Below are 25818 nucleotides of genomic sequence, written 5' to 3'. Positions count from 1 at the left end.
TCTCTCAATAGCTATAGGAACATGCATACGGAGTAGTCCACAATTTGGCTGTCTCAAGGTAGTGACGATCAACAAATGCAAAAGCGAGGAGGCACCGATAGGGATCCAACGAAATATTGGTTTTGTGAGGTGTCCGGAGTGATTGGGCGATAGAAGAAACGCAGAGTCCTTGAAGGGCTTGAGGGGCAGGCGGGGGTAAGATTAGGAATTCGAGGTGATGGTTGACGGGCCGCGCGTGCTTGCAACGACTCTTCTAAATGGCAGAGGCTTGAAAAGAGGATATTGTCCGAATAGTACTGGAAAGGTTGGATGTCAAGGAGGAATATTTGAATGGGCTCCAAATTCAACAGGCAGGTGATGTCTGCCCAAGTGCCACTAACTAACAATCGGTTTAGGTAGGTCCGTAGTTAGGCCGCCTTTGGGCTCGTGAATACCACGAAAATCTATTTACCAAAATAATCCTGCATCCATTCGAAAGAAGAGGAGACACGATTTTGTCGCCTGGTAGGGGGCTTTTCAACTTTTCATCTGGCGGCGTTTTTATCAATCAAGCCGCCATCACCTCCTATTTCGAGTGACGTAACTGTTTAGTTAACTGGCTTACTAATAATCAGGGAGTCATTCAGGAACGAACGCGAAACTGTGTAATTACGGAGTACGGGGTACCAAGTGTATTGAAGGTTAGTTAGCGAGCTAATGGATGACTGAGGTCCTCCGGTTAGCTCTCGGAAATAGGTAGGTCCGTATACCCATCACGTGGCTTGGAGCTGGCAGCCAAGGCTGCCGTCCCGTGACGTGTGTTTGGCATTGCCGACCTCCATCCCAGCAGTAAGCTCAAGGACTTGACTGAGCTCCGATGTGAGGTTGCCTAACCTCCACAACATTCACATTTACTCCTCCATTCAGTTGCAAATTCTCTAGGACTCACAAATTCTGCTGCACCTTGAGCCACAGCTATGGTCTGAATTCCATATCTCGCTCCTTTAAAGGATTGGGACTAATATTGCATGCAAGCACAGACGTCAATAGGCACAGGATATGACCTTTCAAATTCTGTCTTCTCTCCGGATGGTCGAAATTTTCAGGTGAGCTTCCTTTTCTTTGCTCGTCGTTGCTACAATCTGATTCTAACCGTCATGCACGTCAAGGTCGAATACGCTGTCAAAGCTGTCGAAAATGGAGGCACTGCAATTGGGATAAGATGCAAAGATGGCGTGATTCTTGCAGTCGAGAAAATAATATCGAGTAAGCTGCTTAAGCCCGGCGCAAACAAGAGAATAGCCACCGTCGATCGAAATATTGGCATAGTCAGTCACCTCCCAACCACGTTCAATCACTGCAACAAAAGCAGAAGTTCACAATTTGCCGCTGACCAATGAGCTCTCATTCTAATCGGGCTCTACAGGTGTCCGCCGGCCTTGCCCCTGATGGGCGTCATTTCGTTTCCAGAGCTAGAGACGAAGCTGCATCGTGGAGGGGTACATACAAAGGGCCAATTCCAACTGCAGTGCTAGCCAATAGGCTTGGCGGGTATGTCCAAGCATATACATTGTATTCTAGCGTTCGCCCCTTTGGCGTCACGGCGATAGTGGGCGGTTGGGATTCCGAGGCAGAGCTCCCCGTTGATGGACAGGTTGGAGCGGGACCATGTCTAGGCGCCGGTGGTAAGGTAGAAGAGGCGAAGGCCGGAGGACCTGGATTGTTTATGATAGAGCCTAGCGGACTTTATTGGGTATGCTAAGATTCGAACGCTACCCACGTTTTGGTGCGCTGACCTATCTTTCGCGACTTAGGGTTATTACGGTGCGGCCACCGGAAAAGGTCGACAAGCCGCGAAAGCTGAGTTGGAGAAACTAGATTTGCCATCAGGAAATCTTACTCTACTCGACGGGGTTAAAGAGGCTGCGAGGATCATTTATATTGCCCACGAAGACAGCAAGGACAAAGATTTCGAGCTAGAAATGACCTGGATCAGCTCCCTAGACGGTCCCACGAAGGGCAGGCACATGGAGGTACCCAAGGAGCTGGTCGAAGAGGCAGAAAAAGCCGCTAGAAAAGCGATATCCGAGGAAGAAGATGAAGAAGACGAATCCAAGCCCACAGAAGGTGATCGAATGGAGGAGTAGCCCAACATCTACTCTTGTCTACCTCCTTCTTCAGCGGCTTCGTTTATTCAAGGCTTTTCTATCCGTAGTCATAGAAATGCTAAATCCTATCCCGTGGTTCTCAGTAGCGATGTTGCAAATGCTACTCCGCTTTCAGGAATGATTAATTCACACAGTACTACAGAATATTCCCGCCTCATCAATTGATACATAAGCGCCCACCGGTGAACAGAAATTTAAGCTAGCCTTCCCCCATCCCAAGCTTTCCTCTTGACGCCAAGCTCAACCGCCGCGCTACCCCAATCCTCCCCATGATTGTGCTGATTTCCAGCTTTATCCTTCACCATCCCTGCTCTCACTAGGCCTTGCTCCTCCGTCAACACGGTCAGTAGTCCGAATATAACGGGAACACCAGTGTCAAGTTGGACACGCATCAGGCCATGCGAAACTGCATCGGCAATATATTCAAAATGCATTGTCTCCCCTTTGATAAGCACGCCGATGGCGATTATTGCATCAAAGGGTGTTGCTGCAGGGGCCAACTGTGGGCTCATGGTATCAGGATTCGGGCCTGCCGCGGGAGTAAGCTTTCTGGGATCTGAGGTAGGCGAAGATAAAAGGTCGGTAGTCGCGCTACCCACAGTCCCAGAGGCGATTGAAGCTGCCTGCACGTGCGATGCTGTATAAATTCTGCGGATTCAATGAGTGACTATCACACGAAAACTCCGTAAATGGTATAGGGAATCCTGTTTTGGAAAAAGAATTGGTTGCAATAGGATAGGGATAAGGAAGAGGACCTTTGGACCGCAAAGGGCAATTCGTAGCTCCCCGGGACACTTTCTATGATAATATTTTCCTCCTTAACACCTAGCGCGAGCATCCTTTTCTTTGCGCCGCCAACTAGAGCTTCGATTATAGGGCTATTCCAGCGAGCATGGACGATGGCGACACGGAGGTTTGCGCCTATTTGGATTGTCAGTATAGGCCTGTTGCTAAGATTCCCCCGCCTCTGCGAACTTGTAGCCACACCTTCTATTTGTGGCATCTTAGAAGCACTTTCAAAGGGCTATACTGACCATGATGATTTTCAGCTTGTCCCGGGCCTTTAAGAGTTGCCATTTTTGGATGTCGACTGAGTATTGTTGTTGCATGATACGAGGGAACGAACCCGGAGCAGGTTGTCATCCACTCTCAGCGACTCCCGGCTAAACTATAGCACGACAAACCTTACTATTCGTGGGACATTCCTGAGACTATAAATCAATGGGAATGTATACGGAGTAATCTTTTCCGATTTACAATGTATGTACATTACATGCAATTGCTATAGGCAATGGTCAGTTAAGCTGATAAGGAATAGTATTTATATTTGATCCATCTGTAATATTCGATAACCAACTATAGAAAGGAGATAACAGGGTCGTCAGGAAACTAAATAAACACCTAAACTAGCTCCATTAGTAGCAACAAACAGTTCCTGTATTCTTCACTTTGTTTGTAAAAGCCCGACCATAAAATAAGGTTTCCCGAGTCAATCGAAGTTTTTGATGGAATTCCACGATTTACTCAACGGTAACTGATTTGGCCAGATTTCGGGGGAAATCGACATTTAGCCCTTCAGCGACCGCAAGCCAGTACGCAATGAGTTGGAGAGGAATCACATTGAGAAGTCCCTGGAGGCAATCCACAGTTTGGGGAATTTCGATCCTCTCCACCCTTGATGCCGGGAACTCATCTTCGTCTGTATTGCAAATAACAATCGGCCGACCACCGCGAGCGATTACTGCAGGGAGCGTTAACATTGAGCGAAACAATAGTAGGCAAACATGCTTCAACATACCTTGCTGATAAGCATTCAAAGACTTGGCAAAGATTTTATCCCGGGTCAGAATCATGATGATAGGCAGATTTTCATCAACCAGTGCTAGCACGCCGTGTTTGAGCTCCCCGGACATTACCGCTTCGCAATGAAGGTAAGAGATCTCCTTGATTTTAAGGGCTCCTGTAGCTATTATTAGTGCTATGATACTCGCAAAAAGATCGATTCTGCACATACCTTCCAATGCAGTAGAAAATTGGCTACCCCGTCCTAAGAGTAGCAAACTCTTCTGGTTTTTGAAGAACTTGGCACACATTTCTTTAATGGGCTCATTAAGTTTGAGGATTTCTCTGAACTGGTCAGACACCTTTGAAAGGCCTTCCATGATCTCCTCGCGTCTTTTCTGCTTGGAGACACGGTCTTCACTGAGCGATAAAGCGAACATCACCATGGCAACAAATTGTGACGTGTATGCTTTAGTTGAAGCAACTCCAATTTCAGGGCCGGCATTGATATGAACGCCGCAGTGAGTGAGTAGGGAGATAGACGAGCCAACAACATTGACAATGCCCACTGTCAGGGCACCTCGCTCAAGGCAGTATCTCAGAGCCATAAGAGAATCGGCGGTTTCACCTGACTGAGACACGAAAACACAAGTGTCATCGCGGAAGACGGGCGCCTGCCTGTCTAAGAAATCTGATGCTAGCTCTACAGAAATGGGTATTTCAGTGAGCTCCTCAAACACACCGCGCACGGCCATGCACGAGTGGTAACTGGTTCCGCAAGCGATAAAAATAATGCGTCTACAACGGCGGATGGTTGAGATGTACTGACGAAGCCCACCCAAGGTAACTTTCTTGTTCGCAACGTCCAAGCGCCCACGCATTGTGTTGACAACGGACTCGGGTTGCTCAAATATTTCCTTTTGCATAAAATGATCGAATTTGCCTTTCATGATTTCTTGCAGCTCCAATTCGATAGTTTGAATAGCACGGACATTTGAAGTCCCGTCGTTCTTTGTCAAACGATGAATGTTTAATTGACCGTCATGGATATGGGCGATGTCATCGTCTTCCAGGTATAGGACCTTTTTGGTGTGTTCGACGATCGCGGAGGGGTCGGAAGAAAGAAAGAATTCAGAAGGCTGAGGAACGCCATCATCAGACAGGAATGCACGAGATTGGGATCGGTGCAAAAGTGACTTGTCCGGTGGAGCTAACAAAGCTGCGGCTGACTTTTTGAGGGCAAGATTCTGCGACGCTTCTTCAGCCGGAAGGGGTCCCTCTTCCGAAAACTCGACATCCACAAAGTCAACCCTCATCTTCTTCGATGTACGGACACCAATGACCAGAGGAGAGCCCTTACGCGCGGCAATAACTTCGTGCGGGTAGTGTACCGATTTCAGTAAAAGACCAAAGGCACCCTGAAGCTCTTTGATTACCGCCTTGGCCAACACGGTAAAATCGATATCTGGGTGAAGGTCATATAAGTACTTGGCGAGTTTGGCGATGCATTCGGTGTCTGTGTCGGTTTCGAACCGGAAGCCTTTACTTTCAAGAAGAGCCTTCAGTTCCTTATAGTTCGTGATGATACCATTGTGGACAACGGAGAATTCCCAGGTTGGGTCTGACCTGTATATTACAATTAGGATTTGGAAAGTCTCTTGAATAGTAGTTGCGCAAGAACATAAAAATGGAAACAAAGGCATACCTGTGAGGGTGGCAATTAAGCCGGGATGGTGGTCCATGTGTGGCCCATCTAGTGTGAGCGATACCAGCATGGGAGTCGAAAACCTGAGAAAGGTCGGGATCCGCACTTGCAATCAACTCGCGAAGCTTGGCTACCTTTCCAACTTCTTTGAAGGCGAACACTTCATTTTTTTTGTCTCCATCAATGGCAAGACCAGCGGAATCATAACCGCGATATTCCAATCGGGATAAACCTGGAATAGAAGGGCGAATTTTAGTTATGGGCGAGCTAGCCTTCTAATCTCAGGTAGCTTACCGTTGAGCAAGGTTTGGATAATATAGGCGCGATCCTTTTCAACAAGATAGTTGATGTAACCGAAAATGCCGCTACATGGCCATTGATTAGCAGCTGAAATCATGCACTGGCTCCTTGTGACAAGATTCCTACCACATGGTTGTTGCTCTTGTTGTTGTTTCTTTGATTGGATTAGGTCAACAGCTGTAGAGCAAGTCGATGCCGAGTACAAGTACCGTGATTTTACCGTCCAGACAGACAAGTGACTGGTCAAAGCAGACAGAGGGGCTTCGCACTGAAAGGCGAGGAGAGAGGTAGATTAATGTGTGGGTTGGAAGGTGGTCGGGCAGAAGCAAGCAAGTGGGGGGTTGGACCTTTAAACGAGAGGAAGGATCAGGAGAGAACGATTGGAGGTAGAGTAGTTGGTCCCCTGGACTAAGAGAAAAGGAGGGAAACGAGGCTAACAAACAAATGGATCAGCAATTGTTTGACAGAGAAAACTGAGGATTGATGCCGGAAGGGAGGGGAAGAACAAGGGAAATGGAAATGCGGTGTTGGTGAATTTAAACAGAGAGAGCTTCTGGGCTGTGCTGGCCACAGCCAGTTAAAATCCCGCTCGGGTTTCAGAGCAGGTGGTTAAATATAGGCATTCTGCCCACTTTTTCTTCGCCCAAAAGGAGACGCTAGTGTCTCTGTGGTGGCTAATCATCATAGCAGGTATCCCCACTTTGTCGTGATAAATGATCTCTGAGGAATAAGTTACTGCGCAAAACTGGCATGATAGTCCAATTTCCCCTGCGATGTCTCCAATCATTGTACGGAGTATACACTCCTTATTGTATGTACCTGGCAGCCTGGCAAGTTTGCGAGAAGCCAAGTCGGATGCTAGGAGTAAAAGTTTACTTGGGGGATGAAACTGGGCTTGCCATGGTTCCGGCAGGGCCCAGTCAGCCCTTGATGCATTGGCCAATCGAACTTTGTCCCTTTTTCCTCCCTTCAACGATTAAACGTCGTTGACCTAGAAGCCCTTGCTGAGCTCAAAGCCTCATGGCTGATAATAGTAAGATTGGCAGGCTGAGGCAGCGTCTATCAAATGCCAAGCCCCATATTCCCATCTCAAAGGCCCATCCTCAATAGCCTGGTGGGCATGCTGACGGATATACGGAGTACATGATACTCCTTCAAGCGGAAGTGTGCCTGATTGTGTTTGCCAGTTTTGACAGAAGAGCAAATTTAGCAAACAATGTGTGATTATGTAACTAACCAAGCAAACCGCCCAGCCACTCACGAGCTCCGAGTGGTTTCCCGCATTGAATTGGCTGGCCACAGCAAACTAGCTATGCCTCTTCGGGACTCTAGACATCCTGCATCCTTTGGAGCAACACCCAAACCTCCGCAAAATTCTTTGGTCGATATCGCGCTACCATACTGTCTTTTTTGGGTGAGTTGCTCCCTTGAGAGCCAATACTCATGCAGGGAAGTGTCTATTGGAATCTCTTCAATTTTCGAGCGAACCCTCCGCTGCCCTTTTCCTGTGTGTCCCTTTGAATTCTCGCATCGATTCTTCTCATCGACGCCGCGCGCCTTGGGCCCTTTTGAACGCTCGCGCGGTGAGCAACCGATTGCCTTTCGTGGGCTACCCTGCTTTGCAGCAGCGTATAAGGATTGCTTTGATTGTCCGCAGAGTTTAAGGATGGTGTTTGCACTCAATAAGTTGTTGATTCCAGGCCCATAGCCGGCTCCTTCAATATGTCACGCGCCCCAGCCGGTTTCGCAGACTTCTTCCCGACTGCTCCGTCGGTTTTACAAAAGAAGCGTAGCAAGCCGGTTCAAGACAAACAAAGCTTCAGCAAACCTAAGCTGAATGAGAGCGCTTCAAGCCTTGGTCTGCCATCTGTCGCCGGAAGCGATGGTGGGGTGAATACATCAACAAATGGGGATGTGGATGGACAGCCCGAACAGGTTTTCCATCCAGCCCACGGAGAGACAAATTTCGGACCCGGTGATACGAATGCGGTAGTTTCTTCTGGGCCCCTCAGCACCGACTCGTTGGGCTTTAGCTCTACTTCCGTCGCCGTGCCTGTTGGATCTACAAAGCCCAATGGAGTACATGCCGATGTCCTCACGCCTTTGACAAGCACCGACTCTTCACCTCCGGATAAGATTGGAAGTCCTCTGGGTTCTAAGCCAAACTCCGCGGATCCCTCACAACCACGCCCGTCCTGTGAAGCTCTTAACAAGCCGGAGACTGTGACGATAACCCCACTCCATACCCCTCCCACTCCACGGTTACAAGCCCGTCCACCAAGAAATGAAATCAAGGGATACAAAATAACGTATGATCCGGACCTGGATAGGAAGTTATCCAAAGATAAACGGAGAAGGCCACAGTATGATCCTTTCGGTATCAGTGACGAAAAGGAAACGTCGATATGCGATCCTCGTTTAGGCGTTGCAAATTATACACGGGGCTCTGCCTGTAAGCAAAAGACCAAGTACCGGCCGGCACCCTATATCCTTCGACCTTGGGCATACGATCCTGCAACCTCTGTCGGGCCTGGCCCTCCAACACAGATAGTAGTAACCGGTTTTGACCCTTTGACGCCAATAACCTCTATTAACGCTCTATTTTCTAGTTTTGGGGAGATTGCGGACATCAATAACCGAACAGATCCGATGACTGGCAGGTTTCTCGGTGTTTGTTCCATTAAATACAAGGATAGCCGGGCTTTTCGCGGCGGTATATCCATATCCGCTGCTCAAGCGGTCAGAAGGGCCTACCTTGAATGCAAGAAAGAGCAACGAATTGGCATACATCGAATTCGGGTTGAGGTAGATCGAAATGGCGCTGTCAGTGACCGAATGGCGGCGAGAATTATCGCTTCCCAAAGAGCTGAATTTCCAGCCCTCGAAGAAACAAGAAAAGTTCTAACGAGCAATAACGATAATTCGCCGCCAATCGGTACCGGCCAAAAAAGAGAAAGCGAGCAGTCAAGCGATAACCTTCCTCCCCCTACCGCCCCTAAAGGCCCTTCAGGCAAATCTTCCCTCCACCCTTCACTCCTAGCTTCCGATGGTTCACGAGGGATTTTGAAGTCACCGATGCCCTCAAGGGTCGAAGAGGCACCTGTTCTGCAACAGATAAAACGTGACCCGTATATATTCATTGCGCATTGTTATGTACCGGTTCTCAGCACAACAGTTCCTCACTTAGAGCGGCGATTAAAACTTTACGATTGGAAGGCTGTTCGGTGCGACAAAACCGGCTACTATGTTGTCTTTGAAAATTCGCGTCGTGGTGAACTAGAAGCGGAGCGATGCTACAAAATGTGCCACATGACGGCGCTTTTCACTTATGTTATGAACATGGAATGCCAGCCATACGGGAATCCATGCTACGAAAGAAGTCCGAGTCCCGAGCGCCTGAAAGCAGAGCAACAACGGAAATTAGAGAAGGAGAGACTAGAAAAAGAAGCTGAATTAGATATTGAAGAAGAAAAACGATTGCGAGTGGAAAATCTCGATCCTACGCGAGAGGCCCTCAGTGTTCTCATTAGTGAACTGAGAGACAAACTACTTGAAGATGTCAAGTCGCGTGTGGCAGCTTCAGCTCTCTATGATTTTCTTGACCCCGACCGCCATAGCGCAAAGCGGCAAAAGCTTGGGATTCCGGAGCCTGACGGTGCAAAGCGACCTGGATTTAGGATCGATTCGTCTAACAATATTGCCGCAATCGCGGGCTCCCCGTCCGATGCATATCCCAGTCATCACCGTCCGCTCGGGCCTTCCAATATGAATGTGTTAGCACTCCCTCGTATCAGAAAAGTCAAAGGATTTGACCCGGGTAACGCTGTATTCATTGATGAAAGACGCAGAGCAAAACCAAGGAAAAGGGAGTTTAGGCCGTTATACCACCGTCTTCAACAATTGCACGAAGCAGAAGATTCAGATGATGATCAGCAGGTTTCCTTCCCCCGGGACACAGAGGAGGTGGAAAGTCGCCCTCTCAGTCGATTAAGTTTAGAATCTGCTGAATCCGATAATGAAGACGAGCGGATTCAGGACATCCAAGGAGATTTGTCATTACGAACACCATTGGCAGAATCAGAGACCCTAATAGACGAACCTGGATTTAAGGATGGGGAGCAAGGTGCAATTGAAGCTTTAGAACTGGAGATCAGCGCACTTCCACCATCATCGAAAAAGCGAAAACGATTAATCGATGATCTTGAAGCACGCAAGCGGAGAAAAGAAGACGATGAGTTATTCGATGTTGACTCGAAACATTTGCAAACGATGGTTCGGGACATTCCACAAGAGCCTCGTTCCTTTTCGCAGCCAGGTGATTCAATTGATACTTTGGACACAATACCCATTCCGCTACTCAAAGAGAAGAAATCTAAAGCGAAAAGGAAGTCCAAAAAGCAAATCTTTGAAGAGAGGCAAGCCTTGAAGCAAAAGAATCTTGATCCAACGATATCGTCGTTATTCAAGGAGGGTTTGCGACCTGTTGAGGCAGAGGAAGTGGAAATTTCGGATGAAATTCTTGAAGAAGAGAGCCCGGAAGTCGAATGGGGAGTGTCGACGGACGAGCCGCGGCCCACAGCAGAAGATGATGACTCAATGATACTCGACTTAGACGGCTGGCAAAATCTCGTGAAAGACGAGGAGGATATACGTTACCTTAAAGCCGCCTTAGCGGAAGGCATCGTTGCGGATATTGGAAACTTGACTGCCTGGGCCTGGAAGCATAAAGAAATCAAAGCAATTAATCGTTGTGGCGACAGAGGCCCTGTCCACTTTGAGACCAAGGTCAACGGCTATTATGTCCCGAATTATACTGGTTCAGCAAGAACAGAGGGAAGAAGGAGAATTCGAGAATCGGAGAAATCTAAGTATCTGCCCCATCGGATCAAAGTCCAGAAAGCTCGAGAGGAGAGGTTAGCTAGGGCGAACAACGACCCTCAAACAGCAGCAGCTGAAGCGGCAAGACTTCTCGCCGCTAAATCCCTTTCAAAATCTACATCTCGGTCCACCCGTGTAAATAACCGGCGCCTCATCGCTGACATCAATGCTCAAAAACAGGCGCTTCCTATGCAAAATGGTGATAGCGATGTCTTGAGGTTTAATCAGCTGAAGAAGCGTAAAAAACCCGTTAGATTTGCTCGGTCAGCAATTCATAACTGGGGGTTATACGCCGAGGAGAACATCACGGCCAATGATATGATTATTGAGTATGTTGGAGAGAAGGTTCGCCAGCAGGTCGCCGACATGCGCGAAAGGAGGTATTTGAAGAGCGGAATTGGGAGCAGCTACTTATTTCGGATTGACGAAAATACCGTTATCGACGCAACGAAAAGGGGTGGTATTGCGAGATTCATTAATCATAGCTGCACTCCGAATTGTACAGCTAAAATAATTAAAGTCGATGGTAGCAAGCGCATAGTCATTTATGCGCTTCGAGATATTGACCGAGGTGAGTTCCCCCTATACGGGCCTTCATACTCCGTCAGTCTAATCATTGTTCTTCGCCAGATGAGGAGCTTACCTACGATTACAAATTTGAGCGAGAATGGGACAGTGATGACAGAATACCATGCCTCTGCGGCTCTGCTGGCTGTAAAGGATTCCTCAACTGAACGGGAACTCGAGTATATTGGTCACCCCCGCTTTACGCTCAATTATCCGAAGTCCCGTACCTGGCCGCTGCATCTCTGAAATGCCAATAGCATATCCGTACAAAGACATGTTTGTGACTTTCCGGATGCTAGCAAGAGAACATTACTTTTCTCATAGCGATATCGCGTTTATTTCTTGCCTCGAATCTTGCGTATGAATGATAGGATATAGTAATGTACCTCGTCTACATAATATTCAGTAGAATAACCACTTCCAGTTGTCGAATGAATGCGAACCGCCTATAGCTGTGGAGCTGTGGAGGCACAAATATTCGATCATTACTATCCTACTTGAGCCCTATTTTCATTGTGACTCCGGTCGGAGTGTGTGCCATCATGAGTTACCTAGCCAGTTGTAGGTAACAGTGCTCGACAGAAATACACACAAGGATCCGCCTTGAACCTGCTGAGATCCCCTACTTTCCAACCCGCAACTAGGTACCTTACAATCATGACCATAAGCGTTCTAGGGAAATTCTTCTGTCTCTTTGCTATCACTAGCATGAAACCAGCTGGGCTGGTTGCAGAAAACGAAAATCGCTCCAAGTTGTGCCTCAAGGCTCAGTGAATGCCCCAACTCCGAAATTTAGCTATTCATTTATCACCCATTAGAGTCAAACTAGGAGCAAGGGAACCGTTAGTAGTGAAGTTAAACTGAAAGAGGAGGCGAAAATAGAAGTAACAATTCAAAACTCTTGCTTGAATTTTGTGTCCGAAATCCAGGTGGCTAGCGGAGAATATACCTAGGTGGCTTGGCAACAGGAAATTGGCAATCCCTTCCTTTATTCTATACTCATGTCCACAATTACCGCAGACGAGCTTACCCTCAATAACAGAGGTTTCAAGCAGAAGTCGGTGTAGGTCTCGCAGCATTTGTTCGTTGTTTAAGTGGTCATTTTCTGGTTTTGTATCAGCCAGAGTCGCAAATCCTAGCTAATTCACCGGTATCAGCACCCATTGAATACGGCGGAGCGCAACTAGGACCCAATGGACCACGTTCATGCTGCTGTTTTTGCAAAAGAACAGGCAATACAGGGCAAGTAAATTCCTTACTTCATTTGCAGTTATGCGGAGTGCATCCCAGTCAATTCGCGGTAAGATATTGCAAAGGAACTGTGGCGAGAACTTGACTTCTTGCTGCTCAAGTTCTGCATCATGGAAGTGTAGAGGGAACGAGGACGGGGAGGCTTTGCAACTTTTCACTGCACAGGATATAAAATTTGCTGTAAGGACCTTCATTCTGGTGAAGCACCAGGGGTATCGCACAGATGTGAACTTTGATCTAGAAATCTTCAGAGATAGCAGAGCATGGTCAAGACTGCAAAAAGTGTAACTAAAGTATAATGAAAATGGCAAATTATAGCAGCAACAAGTACAGAGTTACCAGGGTACTCTGTAATAACCAATAACTCATTCATACGGAGAGTTAATGTGATTTTCTGCCCCACTTCCATTGAAGCCATCTCCGCCAAATTAGTCAGCAGAATGGCGTAGGTTCACTTTCATCATGAGGTTGTCGGGCAGTCGCCTCCTCGCAAGTCTTCAACGACGACTCAGAAAATAGTTTTATCAGAAGAACCTTGCAAAATCCCAGTATTAATATACCATGGGGAAAGCAAAGAAAGCCACCATGAACTCCCATCAAAAATCAGGCCGACGCAAAGGTATGCATTGACCAGAATAATAATGCTTCAGCAATGCTAACAAAAGCCGATAAAACAAAGGTGGCATGCTAGGTGGGCTGCGTCCTGGCTTTGAGCTCGATGAATGCTAGTCTCCTAACTTGTATCGTCTATCTTGTTCTAGATCCTTATAATCCGCAGATGACTGAGGAGACACTGCAGGCGGAATCCTTTTCTCTAAGGAAAGCACGAAAACTGCGATATAGTGGGATACAGTTTATTAGCGCTGGGGAAATCAAGCCAGATGATCCAGCAATGCTTGAGGAATTGGCAGAGTCCATAGCAAATGCTGAGATGTTACGTTCATCGGACTGCTCCCATAGTGATCTGAAGCCTTTCGAGTTTGCTCAACCACACTCAAATACTTCGGGTCTTGATAACCGCAATCAGTTGCCATGCCCTCGAGCAGCGGATCGAGTTCCGATGAATCTGATGATGAAGTCGTTTTCACTGGAAGGAGAGGTGTGAGGAACATTGGTCGATTGATTAAAAAAAAGGAATCTAATTACACAGTGGCTGCTACTCCTCTGCTACAGGCCACCTCATTCTCTAAGCATGGTCAACCCAACCGAAGCAGACCCAGGTATTGCCATTCACAAGATACTGAGAGCAGGGACAGGCCCTTTACCAAATCTCCCGCAATTAAGACCCGCAGATGCTGATGAGATTGACATTTCCGACGCGGTCATAGCGGACTATCTATTGCACATAAACGAGGATTCGTCGGATGAGGGATACTCGCCTTCGGAGGCTGACCCTATGCCACGAGGAAACAAAATTGATACCAAAAGTCAAGGACGTGCTTCCCCTAGTTCAGCCATTAGAAACGGAATGGTTAGCTCCGATATATCATCAGAGGATTTCGCGGGTTTTCATGCTGAATCCCTAAACAACATTCGAGACGATAACGACAACGAACAGTCTCTTGCTCAATCCTCACCGGAATGTCGAGTGAACCAGCGACAGATTTCAAAGTTTCTGGCCACATCTACCTTAACGCTGGATTTAGATACGTACGGGGAATTTGACATTATGGATTTTGAACGCCCGAGTTTAAAAAAGGCAAAACAGAAATACAAACGGGAACAAGTCCCAACGTTCGATTTATCTGACAGTGATCTTGAGTGGCAACTGCAGGCATCCTGGAAAAACGACCGCAAAAAAAAGGGTAAAGCTAAAAAGCATCGAGAAGAATTGCGCGCCCAGGGAAAACTTGGCTCTAAGCTAGGGCAAATTAACCTGGGCGCCAAATACTCAAATGGCATAGCTCTTGATAACATTAAGCGGGAAATCAACGAGTTCTTGCTATCACAGACTCAGACGTATGTCCCCCCTGTTGCATTCCACTATCGTTATATTGGTTCCAATCTTTAGACAATGGGGAGTTGCTGATTGAAGATCGACGTCAGGCTCGCCCTTCCACCGATGGATAAGAAAGCTCGAAAGTTTGTCCATGAGCTAGCCAATTCATTGTCGTTAAAGTCGCAGTCCCGAGGACATGGACGAGGTCGCTTTCCTGTATTAACCAAAACCTCTCGAACATTCACGGCAGACTCCGAGTCCATCAAAGAAATTGACGCTTTGTATACCCGGATATCTAGCACTCGGCAAATTAGCACCAGAGTTCGCCGGAACGGGGTAAAAGCGGCTTCGTATATGGATGGTGATGTCGTCGGAGCATCAGCGCCTGAGCTAGGCATCGAAAACCGGGGTCGGATGATGTTAGAGAAAATGGGATGGAAAAATGGATCAACTCTGGGAGCAGTTAACAGTCAGGGGATTTTACACCCAGTAACACATGTTGTTAAAACAAATAAAGCTTGTCTGGGATGATGCAATTTGCCCCATTGGCCGGTTCCTGATCCATCCAATGCCTGGTTTTAGCTGCTTGTTTAACGTAAATAATCTTTGAAAAGCCCCATACTCTTTCCGTTCGCTTGATAAAATAACAAGATACTAAGCCTTTGGGGTTCTTCCCCCCGACCTCTTTCCTTGTGGACGAGATTTCCCTGAAGAAAGGGCATGGTTTTCCTTATCAAGATGATAAAATAACTTGTTTCGAGATGGAAATAAGCATCCACAAGTTGCACAAATAAACGAGGCTTGTTGAGCTTGATGTTGGATAGCTTTTTTGGCACGTTTTTGTTTTGCTTTCCCAATCTTCTCAGGAAATGCAGGTGTCAAACCAGCATCGGAGACGGAAGAATCCGCAGAGGATGGGCTAATTTGATCCACTAGGCCATGGTCAATGCGTTCCAAGGGGCTATCGATGGGGTGCTGTTGAACAGCTTCTCTGGGTGTGGATTTTGAATCTTCAGCCTGTTCCGCAGCGGCTGACATTGTTCCCACACCAAAACACTGGAGATTTGTAGACGCCTGTCTGCTAAAGCCGTCCACGGCGGCCATCACGCTATTGTGGTCAGCACCGCTGTGAGCGGACGATGGAATTCCGGCCTCTTTAGATTGCAGGTTGTCAGCGCTTTGAGGGTCAGAATGATCTATTCGGAAGTGTTCATCTTCGATCTCCATCTCGTAGCGAAGTTGTTTTAATGCTTTAGCATGTTTTTTGCTCCGCTCATGGGCCTCGAATTGCTTTTCACTCTTAAATGTTTTGTGGCAAACCACACAGTCAAAGTGACACCGATCGGTCTCGGGTTCTGTGCTGAATAAATCTTCCTCCAGGTCCTCCCGTTGAGCCCATTTTGGGACTGAATATTCCCCTAATCTTGCCTCATTCGCCGATCGAGAGCGAGCAGCCTGCATTGCAGCGGAAGCCCTGAGCAAGCTTTGACGCTCAATATCAGTTTGAACAGCCACCTTAAGTCGAGGATCTCGCTTCTTAACAAAAGTTACAAAAGACCTGATAGCATCATTAAATTCACGGCTTGATTCGTCTCTTAAACGTTTGTTCTCCTTCTCCATCAATCTCCGGACCCGTCGGTCAGGCGCTTCAGAATATCTGTACACATCTTTCCACGAGAATGATTTCTTGGTAGAAAACCCACCCCATACTCCATAAAACTGGCGCACTATCTCGAGCCCGTCATTTTTATAACCAAATGACGGGTAATCGATTGGTTCCAGGGCGTCCATAGTGCAAGCATCGGATTCTTCTCGAGCCAACTGGTCGAATATTTTTCGAAGACCACCAAAATAGCCTGAAGGGGAGTCGGAAAACTCCATATGGGGATTGAATCTCATCATTAAATTCAAAATATCATCGGTTTGGGTCCATCGAGAATCCACACACACTCCCTCGGAGCCGCTGGCATTGCAAAGAATTGCATCTCGATGTGAGTCATACCAAGCCCTTTCTTGCGGATCAGACAGAACGTCGTACGCCGCCTGTACCTCAGCGAAACGCGCAGTACAGCTTTCCACATTGCCGTAGTTCCTATCTGGATGAAGCTCAAGCGCTTTCTTACGATACGCCTTCTTTATCCTAATCATGTGGTTAGCAGGGAAATTAGGGGTTATTTGAGGCTGGGAACAAACTCTTCTGCTCCTGCCAGGGGATCCACTCCCAAAATGAGATAGAAATCAGTGTTGGAGCCGCCATGGTTTCTGACAGAATTGTCACCTCTAGATGACTGAGATTGGCCCATAGGCAGAATAGACGACTACAAATTCAGAAATCAAGGCTTAAATCAGAGCTCCGTAGCCTTGATTTTGTGTGGTAACCAGTTGAATAACTAATCGAGTTAGACTAGTTAAAATGTGTTCAAAGTACCAGAACACCAGGTTTGGAGAGGATACAGGTTATTATGTGAATTTCCCCCAGTACAGAGTACAGAGTACACCTACTCCGTAGGCTGGGGCAGTTTAACTGGACTAGTTAACTGTCAACTTAGTTAGTTAACTAGTCAGTTAACTACATAACTAGTTACATCATAGATGAGCTCGCCCAGGCTGAGCCCCAGATGCTTGGCGAAGTCATGTTTATTTAGTTAACTAGTTAACTAATTAGTTATGGAGTACGGAGTAGTTAACTTTCACTTTGTCATGCGGAACTGCATCAGAGTGCGATACAGGCATTGAGAGTATCCTACACCACAATGCAAAACAAAATCAATGGGAGCACTCAAGAAGAAAAACCCAAAGGACTGAGAACAGTCATTTCTCTTCAACTTCTGAACATTGCAGCCAGCAACATCCATCCCCTAACCCGTATTGAGGATACCTCCGCAATTCAACCGCTGAGAATTGTACATATTGATATCTGTTATGCCACAATCACCTCTCTGCCACTAATCCTCGACTACTCGAGTCATAGTCTATCATTCCATGGGCGGATGCAAAAACCCGAAGCCATAGGATTCCTTCGAAACACGCAAGACAGGCGGAGCCCGCGGATCATGGCCAGCAGCGTGACCAACACTAAGCTTAAAGCGTTCACCGTTCGGTCGCTCGAGCAATTCAATATCCCAGACCCCATTAGGATTAAGAACCAGTTTGAAAAAACTCCATGACCTATCCGAGAGGGTCACAAGTGTACCGGACTTCGGTTCGGCATTGAAATATCCCCCTCTTCCATACGAAAGAACGTACGCTCCGTTGTAGGGATCAGCCAACCTGAATGACCATTGGTTGCTCGTATACGGGTCTCTCGCACCGAACTGGATGTAATTGACGGTGTTGTTTTGGCGCGGAGTCCGGTTGCCACCATGTTCGAAGACATGAAAACCGCCCTCGAATCGATAAGGAACCCAAACCTCAACTGGGGGCGTGAGGGAAGCAGCAGGTGCAGCAGGTGCAACCGCGGCTGCAGCAAAGCTGGCCGGGAGGAGGAGAGTGAGGAGTTGGAGAAACCGCATTTTGAAGACTTAGTAGGCGTGGTTTGAATGTGGACTTGAATTCTAGGACCGCAGAGGTGCCCCAGTGAGGAAGGTGAGAGCAATTGATGGTCTTATATAGCATGCCATTGTCACCCCTTCATCAGGCCACGGAGTTCTCAGTTCTCCCGAACCATGGAAGATGCGCAGAGGAGCGGTCCCCTCAACAGCACTGTATGCAACTCTGACCCTTGGCGGCATACACGAGGATCCTTCACTGTTCATGAACTTCAAAGGGAAAAGGGAACTTGAGGGAAGGGGTATTATTCATTCCCAAAAGGAACACTGGTGCCAAATGCAACCGGCTATGCATATTTTGGACATGGTTTGTTGTGAAAAATGGAACTTCGTCCAGAATCAACCTCACGATCTACATACAAGGATACAAGTAGAGTCGGGCTAACTGCCATGTCGGCCCGGCTCCAATTAGTACTGGAGTTACCCAGGGCTTGAAGCAAATCTTGAGAGAGCTGGCCGAAGTTCTGTTGGTTCAACAATGTTGGGTGAAGATTGGGAAGAAGGGCAACTCTGCATCAGGAGCGCATGGGGACCCTGATTGAGGGTATCCGTATTTTATTGGGGAGCCCGCGCCGAACCCGAATGAGAACCGGGGAGGCACGCCCTTCCCAAAAACCCCCAGGATGAGGCACGCCCTTCCCAAAACCCCTGATATTTGGACCGATTTGAAGGAACCATCTCAGTTGTCCGGCACAACCGGCAGCTTCTCCCTGTCCACATTCTCATCTCCACTTGTTCGCAAACAGTCAGTGTTGATGCATACTTACTCTCACACTTCTGGTAATTTGAGACTGATCCAAACATTCACTGAGGAGAATTGCAAATCTAGTAAGTATAACAGTCTCAGGATAGTTATGAGAGCCTGAGCTCATGTTTTGCAGGTGAGCAGGATGGTTCTTTTTGACAGATGGTAGCAGTAAATATGAAGCCAATGTGGTTCTGTTCACTTGTTTGTTGATGGTCTCTTGCAAGCTTTAGGGCAGTGAACTTGAATATCAAATTGAGGAAGTGATACAACCTCAGGCTAGATGCAAGAATAGAAGAAGAAGAATCTAATAAACTGCCATACTAGATAGATCTAATTTGAAAATACTAAACATAATGAAGAAAAGAGGGATCTGGAGTGATCATGCAATATATACTCTCTTGCTCTACTAACAGCAGTTATCTGAAGAATCTGATCACATATCTTCAAGTCTGATGCTTCTTTATCACTTCATGTCAGACTCTAATATTATTCTTCTGAAAAACTCAGACATATTCTCATGTCAGATATTCTGATTATAGATCTTCTTATTTCATGCTCTTGACAAGTCATCATTCACATGTTCTGATATATTTTTCTCACTCTCTCATATCTTCAGTCTGTGGTTTCAGTACTGTCTATTGTATAGTACTGTATATTTCTTTTCTAGTCTAGTCTCTATTGGGCATAAGCTCTTGCCTACAAAAGCCTGATGGTCCCCAATGCCTACCAGCATCAGGCCCACTGTTGTACATATATATAGATAGTCTAGTTCTTCTTCAGTATGGGGGAATCAATTTATCTTTCATTCTCATATTACATCTGATAGCATGTCAAGTTCTCCCCATCAGAAGCAAAGTCTCTTTAGTGAAGCAAATGTCTCTGATGAGACAGTCAAAAGATTCTATCTTATGATTTGAGAATCTGCTTTTGCTACTCAACTTGAAGATTCTGAAAGATTACTGATGAGACTTCTTTTCATGAGACTGTCTCAACAAATCAGAATTTTAACAGAGTTTTTTCTTTGATGATAAATATCTCATTCTTTTTAATCAGATTCATGCAGCATGACTGCAAGATAACTGTTTATTATACCTCACAATAATTATCAATCCTCAATATCTACTATCACATCTATGTTGAATGATATCAAAATGACTTCCAGTCTTGAAGTTTCAACTGGCTCTAAAGTTCTGACTTCTATCTCAAGCTGTTTTACTGAATCAAACCCTCTGAAGCATCTGACAATTTGTGATGCATTGACAGCTCTATAAAAATGCATGATCAATGATGAAGTGTCTGCTGCAGCAGATAGGCAACTGAAAACAGCTTTATGCTTGTTTGAGACAGAAGCATGATATATTGAATAACAAGAGAGAAAGATTCAAGCTGACAGAATTTAAGATGACATGAAAAATGAAATTCAACACATGAGAAAAGAAATGATTGAGTGATTGAATAACTTGAAGAAATAGCAATCTGTCTTCATCAAGCAATTGAATGAACAGATACAGTCTACATCACTTTCTAATGCTTTAACTGCTAGCATACTGCTCATGAATGTACTGATCATTAATGCATTAATTGTTAATGAAAAGACATTAATCTGAAAAGTCTCTGAACTTGAAAAATCAAAAGAATACAACAGAAAGATAATTAATAATACAGTTAACAAGTGACTTTTTAAATACTGATTGTACTGAAATCAAGAGAAAATTTTTATTAAAAGAGAAGTGATCAACTCTCAGAAAGTCATTCTAGTCTTAATTTGACTTACTAAAGATGCAGCTCAACAATGAGCAGCTGAAGAAAATCTAGCAGACTGAGACTCAAACAATCACACAATGTCAATAATGTGACAAGAATTCAAAAAATGAATCATGACATAATACTTCAAGCTTAATGCTAACAACTACTGATGAAAGTATCTTGTAAACATTAAACAAAAAGAAGATGTTCAATTCTTCTTAATCAAACTCAATCAGATATACATCAAACTCAGATACTCTCTACTGAAATCTGTCTATATTCAGTTACTATTGAACAGACTGAAATTTAATGTTCTAGCAGAATGAAAATGAGAATATCAAAAGCTGATGACAAGAGATGCTATTGTGAAAGTGTTGAAAGATATAGAAGAAGTCATGAAGACAGTAAAAGACTGACTGACTTGAAGAAATTATACTGAGACTTTCAACTCCAATGCAATAAATCTGAGTGTGATGAACATGACTCTTAATGATATAGAGATTAATAAAATCAATACAATGCTTCAAAGACCAAATTCTCTGAAGAAGAACTCATGAGTGTGGTGACTGTGATGCTGTAGAAATAAAGCTTGTTATATTTATAATCTGAGAAGTCATGGTGCAGACACATGCTCAGATAAAAAGAATTCAGATAAGAAGCATCTGAAAAGAAAGAGAAAGAAAAAGAACAATGCAAAATCTGAATCAGAAAATGAGAGAAGTCAGTAAATATAGAGACACTTGCTGACACTCTTTATAAAATCTCTTAAATTAATAAGATCTTCAATTTTCTCAACTCACTGAATTCAGCAGAAGTTCTTAAGTTGAAACTCTCTGATACTGAAACAATTTCAACAGATGCTGAACACCTCAATACTACAGAATCAGAAATGATGCTTTATTAAGAAAAGATAGTAACACTGGGTTCTGATAGAGCTGAAATGATTCAGATTTTATTGAATTCAGAAGTATCAATTGAGTTTGTCAGTTAAGATCTAGCAGCAAGAATAGAAGCAAAGCTCATTCTCTTGAGAAAAGTTATTCAATTATCAAACAGAAGATATATGTGATCCAATCATTGAATCTATCTTTATTTTAAACTCAGCTCATTCAAATGCCAAATCACTGCAAGAGTTCTCAACAACTTTAAATATGATCTGATTCTTGAAAAGATGTGACTGCAGCATTGAGATCTGCACATAAGCTGAAAATTGTTGATGATGTCAATTACTGATTGAAGAAAGCAGTGCCACACAATACTGTCTTGTGACATGTGACAATATGTGCTAGCTGAAGCTGAAAGACTTAATCTAATGACAGCTCATCAGTTAGCACATGCACTTTAAAAGTTTACAACAGAGTGTTTTCTATATGTGCTCAAGAAAAAAGAAGAAGAAGAGAAGAAGAATACTTCTATCAAGAATTCTAGATTGAAAAAGTTGCTCAATGAGTATAGAGATGTTTTCCAGAAGAATTTATCACTGAAATTTCCATCAGATCAACTGTTTAAAATGAATATTGACATGAGGGATTTAAATTCAATAAATATTCATCTCTATTCTCTATCACAAGCACTTCTGAGAGAACAGAAGCAACAAATCAACAATCTTTTAAAATAAGAACTGATCTGATCATTAACTAGTCTTTGAAGTTTTTCTGTTCTATTTGTGAAGAAGGCAGGAGGAGCATGGCAAATGTGTGTTGATTATCAAGCTCTTAATAAAGTCATTAAGAAAAATAAGTATCTGCTGTCTAGAATACAGAAACTGCTGAACACTATTGAAACTGCAAAGATCTTGTTGAAAGTTGACTTAACAGCAGATTTCTGACAAGTTCAAATGAGTGAACTATTAATAGAAAAGACAGTCTTCAATACTCAATAAGAAAAGTATGAGTTTCTAGTTATGTCTTTCAGACACATAAACACTCTGTTCTTGTTTTAAATGATGATGAACATTATTCTAGTAAAGTATATCAGTATCTTTTGCCTGATGTATCTTGACAATATTATTATCTTTTTAAAATCTGAGAAAGAACATCTCAAGCACTTGAAGAAAGTATTTAACAAGCTTCATGCACACAAGTTGTACACTAAGATGTTCAAGTGCATCTTTTTAAAGAATGAGCTCAAGTACTGTAGTCACATTGTTGAGAAGGGGATCATCTGATCACTACTGATAAAGATGAATGTGATCATAAAATGATCTGTGTCAAAGAACATGCATGAAGTTTGACAGTTCTTAGATCTTGTCACATTTTATCAGTGATTTATAAAGAACTTTGTGAGAATCACTGCATCTCTATCAGATCTTTTAAAGAAGTTGAATGAGAAATTGAGAAAGAAGAAGTTTCATCTGATAGTCTGAAATGTATCTTGTCAGATATCATTTCTGAAATTGCATGAGATGATAACAAAGAATTCTGTCACAATTCAATCAGATAGAAACAAAGCTTACACAATCAAGATGGATGCATTGAAATAGGCTGTTGACTGTACTCTTTATCAGATGAAGAATGATGACCTTCTTCATTCAGTTGCATTTGATGATAAGAAACTTTTGAGAACTGAACTGAACTATTCAGTCCATAAAAAGAAGCTTTTAGTAATAAAGTATATATTAAAAATGTTCAATTGGAATATTGATAATGGAACACAGATTACTATAATTACTGATTATAAGAGTCTGCAGTATCTTCAGACAACATGTAAGCTGTTAAAACATCTCACTTGTTGAGTCATCAATTTTCAGAAATATGATCTGTTAATCAAGTATTATTCAGATAAGAAAGCTATTATTCCTGATATCATCAGTAGACATTCTGATTTTCTTGATCAAGAACTGATCAATATCACTCAAGAAGAATCTCTCACTGCTCTCTATGAGTGTATGGAGGAGAAGTGATATGAAGCAATAATAATCTATCTTCAATCAAAACAACTGCTTAATAATCTGACACTTCACCAATCAGTTGAGAAGATGAGTCATATGTTTCAGTATGGGAAATTGAATCTGAGTGATAGGTGTGATGAGATGCTTATTCAGATTGTTGACAAAAATATAAAAGCATTATATATTGAAAAGTCTTTTTGAAGTGATCTGATTTAATGAATGCATAATGAATTTAATCATCTTAAGTGTCTGAGACTTCTGAAAGTTGTCTGATTTCACAGCTACTGATCTGATATGAAGACACAAATTCAGAATAAGATCAAGCAATGTCTGAATTGTCAAGTTGCAAAAGAATTAAAAAAGAGCTTGGAGTGAGGAGAAGCTCAGTACATGATAAATGTGAGTATAAAGTCTTTTAAGAGATGGGCCATTGATTTTATAGGAATCTTGCTCACAATATTCAATAAAAATCAATAAATTATAACAGCTGTCAATTATGTGACCAGTTGGCTGATAGCCAAGTTTCTTAAGAAAGCAACAGATAAAGAGATTGTGAAGTTTATTTATGATGAGATATTTGTTAACTTTGATGCACTGTGTGAGTTGTTGTCAGATAATAATGCCAATCTTCTGTTGGGAGCCATTCAATACTATACAGCAATGTTAAAAACAAAGCACTGCATGATAACATCTTATCACTTATAAATGAATGAGAAGATCAAGAATCTAAATGATCTTATTGACAGAATGTTAATAAAATATCTTCTCAGCAAGTCAACTAGACTTTAAGATGAGTATCTGTTGCAAGCTTTATTCACCACATGTGTATGTTTACATGTGACAAATAAGCTGAGTCTCTTCTATCTTCTATATGATGTGCATCTGTGTATTCCATCTGACAATAACAAATCAATTCCAGATGATGTCCCCATCAAAAATGTGAATGAGCAAATTTGAAATATCACCCACACACAATTATTAATGAATGAACTTCTCCTCAACTGGGCTATCAAATTGAAGTGTATATGAGATGATGTAGTCCACAAAACAGATTTTGAAATTGAAACATGAGTTCTTATTTGGAATGAGAGTCCAGAGAAGTTTCAACCACAGTGATTTGATTTCTATTAAGTGATCAAATCACACCTGCTTGAAACATACATATTGGAAGAACTGAGCAGTTGAATTCTAAAGAATCTTATTAATGGTTCAAGATTAATAAAGACAGAGATAGAGAATCTGAAAGAATTATGATCTTCATCAGCAGTGACTTGTGCTCTAAAGAAGAAGAATCTGTCAGTTGAAAGATCTATAAAGATACAACACATTGTGAACATGTACAAAGATAAAGTTACTTTTTATTAGAAACTATTGATGATCATCAAATGTGAGTGGAAGAAACTTAAAGATGATTTAGAGAATGATTCAGTCACTGATAGAGAGAAGAGAGTGATTACATATAGTATTATTAGAAAAAAAGATCAATAGAAAGATGATACTGTCTTGAGGAGTAATCAGTCCTCTCACAGATCAAGCAGTAAGCACAAAACTCAAATCTGCATGAAAAATCAAGATGAGTTGAAATGTTCATCAGAATCAGAACAGAAGAAATTCAGCAATGAATGAGAGAATATCTCTAATGATGACATGTCAGATAGAGTAGAGAGAAGAGCCTGATCTGTTACTGATTTGTTTGATGAACTCTTTGCTGTTGTGATTTAGTTAAGACTCATGATTATAGATTGTTAAGTGATCATTCTAGCTACAATGAAGTTGAAAAGAATGAAAAATATTAATAAAAATTTCTTGATTTTTATTAACTAAGTTATCCTATCTAAGAAGAGAATGAACAAAGAAATCTGAAGATGCACAACATAAATCAGATTTATTAATTATAATCAGATTCTGATGACTTGATGAATTTCTCATTATTCTCCAGTTCCTCTAATTTCTGGACATGATTCAGAATCTTCATGTAAACTGACACTACTGCCTCACCAGCAGCATGGAGACAATTGAGATTGTTGGTGAAATTCTTCAAAGACAACACAAAGACCTGCAAACTGAAATAGAGTTTTAATAAAACATATTTGAGAACTTTGTTGAGAATAGTTGATCTTGTTTTCATCTTTGTTGAGGTAGACTTATTCTTCAATGGAGTAGTCTTGAAGAAGCAGAAAGAATGAGAAGACTTTCATTTTGATTTATTGTCAGAAGCAGAATCAATCTTGATGTCTGAATGAAGAGAGCAAAGATGAGAGGAGTTAGACCAAAGACAGGAGGCACAGACTTTCTTTCAATCTCATGATCTTCAGAA

General features: G+C 43.4%; 8 protein-coding genes across 8 annotated transcripts; 3 read left to right on the top strand and 5 right to left on the bottom strand.

The window, feature by feature from the left end:
• Positions 1 to 1136: 1136 nt before the first annotated feature.
• On the top strand, positions 1137 to 2126 carry UREG_07824 (proteasome component C1; the record flags this gene model as incomplete). The annotated part of the gene is made up of 3 exons (XM_002583005.1): positions 1137 to 1307; positions 1406 to 1732; positions 1794 to 2126. The coding sequence occupies 3 exons, from the start codon at positions 1137 to 1139 to the stop codon at positions 2124 to 2126; spliced, it is 831 nt and encodes a 276-aa protein (XP_002583051.1).
• Positions 2127 to 2341: 215 nt separating this feature from the next.
• Positions 2342 to 3224, bottom strand: UREG_07823 (6,7-dimethyl-8-ribityllumazine synthase; the record flags this gene model as incomplete). Its single annotated transcript, XM_002583004.1, has 3 exons — positions 2342 to 2795; positions 2903 to 3068; positions 3182 to 3224. The coding sequence occupies 3 exons, from the start codon at positions 3222 to 3224 to the stop codon at positions 2342 to 2344; spliced, it is 663 nt and encodes a 220-aa protein (XP_002583050.1).
• Positions 3225 to 3667: 443 nt separating this feature from the next.
• Positions 3668 to 6031, bottom strand: UREG_07822 (glutamine-fructose-6-phosphate transaminase (isomerizing); the record flags this gene model as incomplete). The annotated part of the gene is made up of 5 exons (XM_002583003.1): positions 3668 to 3888; positions 3946 to 4107; positions 4162 to 5555; positions 5635 to 5866; positions 5929 to 6031. The coding sequence occupies 5 exons, from the start codon at positions 6029 to 6031 to the stop codon at positions 3668 to 3670; spliced, it is 2112 nt and encodes a 703-aa protein (XP_002583049.1).
• A 1625-nt stretch (positions 6032 to 7656) lies between these two features.
• Positions 7657 to 12153, top strand: UREG_07821 (uncharacterized protein; the record flags this gene model as incomplete). Its single annotated transcript, XM_002583002.1, has 2 exons — positions 7657 to 11383; positions 11945 to 12153. 2 exons carry the CDS (start codon positions 7657 to 7659, stop codon positions 12151 to 12153), a joined length of 3936 nt encoding a protein of 1311 aa, XP_002583048.1.
• A 46-nt stretch (positions 12154 to 12199) lies between these two features.
• UREG_07820 (uncharacterized protein) lies at positions 12200 to 12824 on the bottom strand (the record flags this gene model as incomplete). The annotated part of the gene is made up of 3 exons (XM_002583001.1): positions 12200 to 12204; positions 12410 to 12518; positions 12639 to 12824. 3 exons carry the CDS (start codon positions 12822 to 12824, stop codon positions 12200 to 12202), a joined length of 300 nt encoding a protein of 99 aa, XP_002583047.1.
• A 391-nt stretch (positions 12825 to 13215) lies between these two features.
• UREG_07819 (uncharacterized protein) lies at positions 13216 to 14641 on the top strand (the record flags this gene model as incomplete). The annotated part of the gene is made up of 3 exons (XM_002583000.1): positions 13216 to 13249; positions 13392 to 13731; positions 13804 to 14641. 3 exons carry the CDS (start codon positions 13216 to 13218, stop codon positions 14639 to 14641), a joined length of 1212 nt encoding a protein of 403 aa, XP_002583046.1.
• A 582-nt stretch (positions 14642 to 15223) lies between these two features.
• Positions 15224 to 16872, bottom strand: UREG_07818 (uncharacterized protein; the record flags this gene model as incomplete). The annotated part of the gene is made up of 2 exons (XM_002582999.1): positions 15224 to 16709; positions 16763 to 16872. The coding sequence occupies 2 exons, from the start codon at positions 16870 to 16872 to the stop codon at positions 15224 to 15226; spliced, it is 1596 nt and encodes a 531-aa protein (XP_002583045.1).
• A 672-nt stretch (positions 16873 to 17544) lies between these two features.
• UREG_07817 (uncharacterized protein) lies at positions 17545 to 18081 on the bottom strand (the record flags this gene model as incomplete). The annotated part of the gene is made up of 1 exon (XM_002582998.1): positions 17545 to 18081. One exon carries the CDS (start codon positions 18079 to 18081, stop codon positions 17545 to 17547), a length of 537 nt encoding a protein of 178 aa, XP_002583044.1.
• Positions 18082 to 25818: the final 7737 nt, after the last annotated feature.

The sequence above is a fragment of the Uncinocarpus reesii genome, genomic scaffold, assembly GCF_000003515.1.
Source record: "Uncinocarpus reesii 1704 scaffold_5 genomic scaffold, whole genome shotgun sequence".
In the NCBI taxonomy this organism is placed as follows: Eukaryota; Fungi; Ascomycota; class Eurotiomycetes; order Onygenales; family Onygenaceae; genus Uncinocarpus; species Uncinocarpus reesii.
The sequence above is the reverse complement of the archived record's forward strand: the minus strand, read 5'-3'. Positions and strand labels throughout refer to the sequence as shown.